Genomic DNA, 6,000 nt, shown 5'->3' on the forward strand with positions numbered 1-6,000 from the left:
CCGAGTTTGCTCTGGACAAGCTTTCCTGCCCGGCCAGCAGTGTGGCATCAGAGCGGGTGTACAGTGCGTCGGTGGCCATAGTTACCCCAAGGAGAACTCGCCTGTCCACCCAAAATGTGGAGAAGCTGACCTTTGTGAAGATGAATCAGGCGTGGATCAGCCAGGATTTTCAAACACCAGTGCCTGACACCAGTGCATTAGACTAGATCGTCCATAGTGCCACACCTACACTTTGACAAAAGAGGCCTGTTTCTTCTGGCTACCTTCCTCTGCTACTATTCTGATGCGGCCATCCGCCTGATGCCACACCTGATGCCAGGTGGTCCTACTGCCAGACACCATCTTCAGCTAGTACTGGTATTGCCCCCCACCTCCCCACTCTGTCACTGTGCCACTCTGTGGTCTCCTCATGCTGCTGCTACATCAACACTATGTCTCTGGGCCACTCTGTGGTCTCCTCAAGCTGCTGCCACCTCCCCACTCTGTGGTCTCCACATGTTGCTGCCACCTCCCCACTCTGTGGTCTCCTCATGCTGCAGCCACCTCAACACTATGTCACTGGGCCACTCTGTGGTCTCCTCATGCTGCTGCCAATTCACCACTCTGTGGTCTCCTCATGCTGCTGCCACCTCAACACTATGTCACTGGGCCACTCTGTGGTCTTCTCATGCTGCTGCCACCTCACTACTCTGTGGTCTCCTTATGCTGCTGCTACCTCAACACTGTGTCGCTGAGCCACTCTGTGGTCTCCTCATGCTGCTGCCACCTCACCACTATGTCATTGGGCCACTCTGTGGACTTCTCATGCTGTTCTCACCCTCCCCACTTCATGACTGGGCCACTATTTAGCTTTTTTGGCCTGGTTGACATAATCATTTATTTGACCCTTCTTCTGGTCTGTCAGAAGGAAGGAAAAATTAGACGGATCCTGTCTGTGTGGCAGCTGTAAGGCCTGTATGGTCCTATCAGAATTGGCTTATGATTTGGTAGCTAAAAGCAGGAGTGGGTACAAAACACAGAAGGCATGCACATATTCCATTCACGTGTCATCTCTCTTTTGGATCCACTCCTGTTTTTTCTGGTTTTAGCAATACTGATGGATTACTGACCAAATGCTGACCGAGTGAAGGCGGATGCTCAACAGACAGGATCAGTTTTTTGGGGGGTTATTGTTCTGACGGATCAGAGGAAGGGCAAAAATATCTGTGACGTCAACACAAATTTATTGCTGACACCCTCTCCACTTTGTCAGGGGGGCTCTACTTGTATAAGTGTTTAATAGAACAGGGTCTGTAGACATGTATGTGGAATCAGCTGACGATGGTGTAAAAGGAGTGCGCTTCTTCTTGACGCTAACATCGACCTGTAAGGCTTAGTTCACACTTAAGTTAGTTGGTCAGTTTTGGCCCCGTAACTGCCCAAATAAGTGAAGTGTGCAGTGATTCTAAGAGCGACGCCTGTCATCTGCTTGTCATACTGACTCACAGTATTGTTTCACTACTACAGCAAACTCCCTATGCGTGTTACTGCAAGGCACAGTGTTCTACACCACTATACAGGCTCTCTGCAGCCAGGAAATAGCTGTTTTTTAACGCTATTCGCCACAAATAAATTCAGGTTGAATCAAATCTTTTTGGAAAATTCGGCGAACCGACCGAATCGAATTTTTGATAAACTCTCTCATCTCTAATATACAGTACAACCAGTATGTATGTCAACGTAAACTTTCCAGAAACCTATATAGCACTTGGCACGACCATTTCCTACCTCTGCATCCTTCTGAAATATTCGCGTTAATTTCTGGATTTCTTGTTCAGCCTCCAGTGCCCTCAGTTTTTCCTTCTCCCAGGTGTCACGTGTCTTCACCAGCTCTGTCTGAAGCTGGGCTACTTGAGACTCTCTTTCAGAATAGGCAGCACTCAGACTTTGGAACTCCTTCTTGGAAACCAGCTCTTCCGACCTAATGTTCTGAAGAACAGAAAGATATTTAGAATGGAAACACTAACTGGACACGAAGTATAGATGATAGGTTTAACCACTGAAGATCATCACCAAAAGCGTCTTTTTTTTTTAGAAAGTATGCAAATGTAAAACAATGTATTGGCACTCTATGGCTCTTCTCTAACCTAAAAAGATTTGAGGGGTCATTTATTAAGACCAGCATTTTAGACACCTGTCTTAATATCCTCTATAGCTGGCGGTGGATCCATCAGAGTTATGTAAAGGTGCCGGCCTCTATATAACGTTGGTGGAATCCACCACCGCTTCTAAATGTAAGACAACTTCATAGCTAAGCTTTTCTGAGATGATGAGTATTAGAATTTCTACAATGGCAAGAAAAACCTTTGGGAATAAATATTATCGATAAAAATACAAAATGCAGAGAGATCGATGAAAAGGAAAAAAGAAAATCGATGAAACAATCTATAGAATCTTCGCCAGTAAAGTGCTCAGTGTTTTTTCTGATAATAGTCTAGACAAAGTTCATATTCGATAATTTCAATACGATAATTTAGACATATTCGATATATGTTCACTCGATGGAATACACCTCTTAATACAGTTCAGTTGCCGTCTGACTTGAGCTCACGATGGCGTCCCACGTGGCTCACAATGTCAGATCCGGCGGTACCTGATTATAGTTGATCAGTTGGAGCGATTCGGGTGGTTCTGTAACCCCCAATATGAACAGTCTCCAGTGATCTTCACCAGCTTTTTCAGGTCTGGCAGATGTGTAGGAATCAGGACCCGGTTTGCTTAAATCGAGGTATTCACTCTATGTTGAAGAGTCGAAAATTCGACAGAGTGGTAATCCAATTCCAAGATGTTGGGATCAAAGTATGTTTTCATCAGCTGATGTGCGGGTCTTGCAGTAACCAAACGCGTTTCGGGGTCTTTGCCTGGCCCCTTCCTCAGTGGAGTCCTGATGTCCGGGTCCTGATTCCTACACATCTGCCAGACCTGAAAAAGCTGGTGAAGATTTTGTGTGTACAATACTGGTGGCTACTGGCACATGATGGTGGGCTCAGGCTACTGGCACATGATTGGGGGGGCCTATGGCTACTGGGACATGATAGGGGGGGCACTATGGCTACTGGCACATTATATGGGGGGCTCTGGCTACTGGCACATGATATGGGGCGGTTCTGGCTACTGGCACATGATATAGGGGGGGCTCTGGCTACTGGCACATGATATAGGGGGGCTCTGGCTACTGGCACATGATATAGGGGGGCTCTGGCTACTGGCACATGATATAGGGGGGGCTCTGGCTACTGGCACATGATATAGGGGGGGGGGGCTCTGGCTACTGGCACATGATGGGGGGTTATCTGGCTACTGGCACATGATAAGGGGATCCTCTGGCTACTGGCACATGATGGGGGGGGCTCTTGTTACTGGCACATGATTGGGGGGCAACTATGAGGGCACATTTTACTGGCACATTATTGGGGGACATCTATGGGGGCACTTATTACTGGCACATTATTGGGGGCATTTCTTACTGGCACATTATTGGTGGGCACTATAGGGGCATCTACTGAGGCCACAAAGAACGTTTATTTTATATGGGGGCTTTGTATAGGGGCATTTTATACTGGGACACATTATGGTGGGTACTATGGGGAAGGGGGGAGAGGACTAATATGGGATCATCTATGGGGGCACTGAGAAGGGGTAGTTTATACTTACAAATTATGGGAGACACTGAGGGCATCTACTGGGGCACGATATATAGGGCATTTTATACTGGTACATTATGGGGGGCACATTGGGGATATTAGCTCAACTGGGGGCATTACAAGGGGGTATTTTTTGCACTGTCACATTATAAGGAGAATTATTTCTACTGGGGGGGCATTATGGTGGGCTTTATGACCCCCCATGGTATAAGCCCCCTAGTAGCAGCACCAGCCTCTCCCTGCTCTGCGACCACACTGCCCCTTCTCCAAATCCTGGCCAAGTGTTGAAGTGGTGTCCGAGATCCCCAAGGGTCAAGCCAATTAAATGTATGTTTTCATATGAAATATGTTTGCGTTATACACATATAGCATACACCGTGCCCCACAATATACAGTTTATTTTGTAAAAGTCATCAAGTGTTATTGTTTTTCGCCCCAGGGCCCCATTTCACCTAGAACCGGCCCTGCTAACAACACCCAGCTAGTTTATAGCTCCTCCCACCCAGCTAGTTACAGACACTCCCCTATCACCACCCAGCTAGCTTATAGCTCCTCTCACCAGCTAGTTACATGGACACTCCCCCATCACTGCCCCTAAAAACACGCAGCTAGTTTATAGCTCCTCCCACCAGCTAGTTACATAGACACTCCCCTATCTCTGCCCCTAACACCACCCAGCTAGTTTATAGCTCCTCCCACCAGCTAGTTACATAGACACTCCCCTATCACTGCCCCTAACAACACCCAGCTAGTTTATAGCTCCTCCCACCAGCTAGTTACATAGACACTCCCCTATCTCTGCCCCTAACACCACCCAGCTAGTTTATAGCTCCTCCCACCAGCTAGTTACATAGACACTCCCCTATCACTGCCCCTAACACCCAGCTAGTTTATAGCTCCTCCCACCAGCTAGTTACATAGACACTCCACTATCACTGCCCCTAACACCCAGCTAGTTTATAGCTCCTCCCACCAGCTAGTTACACAGACACTCCCCTATCACTGCCTCTAACACCACCCAGCTAGTTTATAGCTCCTCCCACCAGCTAGTTACATAGACACTCCCCTATCACTGCCGCTGTTGCTTTTTTGAGACACCCATGGACAGTGCCGTTTCTAGGGAATTTTAGACAAAGTTAATACAGGGCACTTACTAATGTATTGTTATTATCCATATTGCTTCCTTTCCTGGCTGGATTCATTTTTCCATCACATTATACACTGCTCGTTTCCATGGTTACAGATCACCCTGCTATCAATCAGTGGTGGTCGTTCTTGTACACTATAGGAAAAAGCATCAGCCTCTCTGGTGACCGGGACCATGGGAGCTCACATAGACTGGTGTTTTTTGCTATAATGTGCAAGCACGACCACCGCTGATGGATTGCAGGGTGGTCTGTAACCATGGAAACTAGCAGTGTATAATGTGATAGAAAAATGAATCCAGCCAGCAAAGGAGGCAATATGGACAATCTCAATACATTAGTACGTGCCTTGTATTAACTTCCTCTACATAATAAATGCCACTTACTGAAGTGAGACAACCACTTTAAAGGGCTCATGCATACGAACGTGTGCAGGCCGCAAACAGCAGGTCCACAGTATACGGGCCCCAGCCGTTTGTGCACCGCATCACAAATAAAAGGTGTGGTGAAGAACGGAGGCACGGAACCCCACAGAAGCACTATAGAGTAGTGCTTCCGTGTGGTTTCTCACCGTGCTTCCCCACCATAAAAGAATAGGACATGTTCTATTTTTTTGTGGTGTGGATGGATCAGTGGAAACTGCACGCAAATTGCGGTCCGAATGAATGGAACGACTGGTCAACAGCCGTATGCATGAGCCCAAATACAGTCCAAGAAATGTGTATGAGATTAGATAAATCTCATTCATGTACAGTTGCAAGATAAAAGTATGTGAACCCTTTGGAATGATATGGATTTCTGCACAAATTGGTCATAAAATGTGATCTGATCTTCATCTAAGTCACAACAATAGACAATCACAGTCTGCTTAAACTAATAACACACAAAGAATTAAATGTTACCATGTTTTTATTGAACACACCATGTAAACATTCACAGTGCAGGTGGAAAAAGTATGTGAACCCTTGGATTTAATAACTGGTTGAACCTCCTTTGGCAGCAATAACTTCAACCAAACGTTTCCTGTAGTTGTAGATCAGACGTGCACAACGGTCAGGAGTAATTCTTGACCATTCCTCTTTACAGAACTGTTTCAGTTCAGCAATTTTCAGCTTCAGCTGGTGGACAGATAGCCTTAAAGGGATTCTGTCACCAGGTTTCACCCCTGTCAG

At 46.5% G+C, this 6,000-nt stretch overlaps 1 protein-coding gene across 1 annotated transcript in view; it reads right to left on the reverse strand.

Moving 5' to 3' along the window:
• Positions 1-6,000, reverse strand: part of CCDC171 (coiled-coil domain containing 171) — an 84,097-nt gene that overhangs the window by 36,527 nt on the left and 41,570 nt on the right. The window contains exon 12 of the mRNA XM_040417248.1: positions 1,768-1,968. Within this exon, the coding sequence (XP_040273182.1) occupies positions 1,768-1,968 (201 nt within the window). The remainder of the gene's footprint in view (positions 1-1,767; positions 1,969-6,000) is intronic.

The sequence above is a fragment of the Bufo bufo genome, chromosome 2 (assembly GCF_905171765.1).
Source record: "Bufo bufo chromosome 2, aBufBuf1.1, whole genome shotgun sequence".
Lineage (NCBI taxonomy): Eukaryota > Metazoa > Chordata > Amphibia > Anura > Bufonidae > Bufo > Bufo bufo.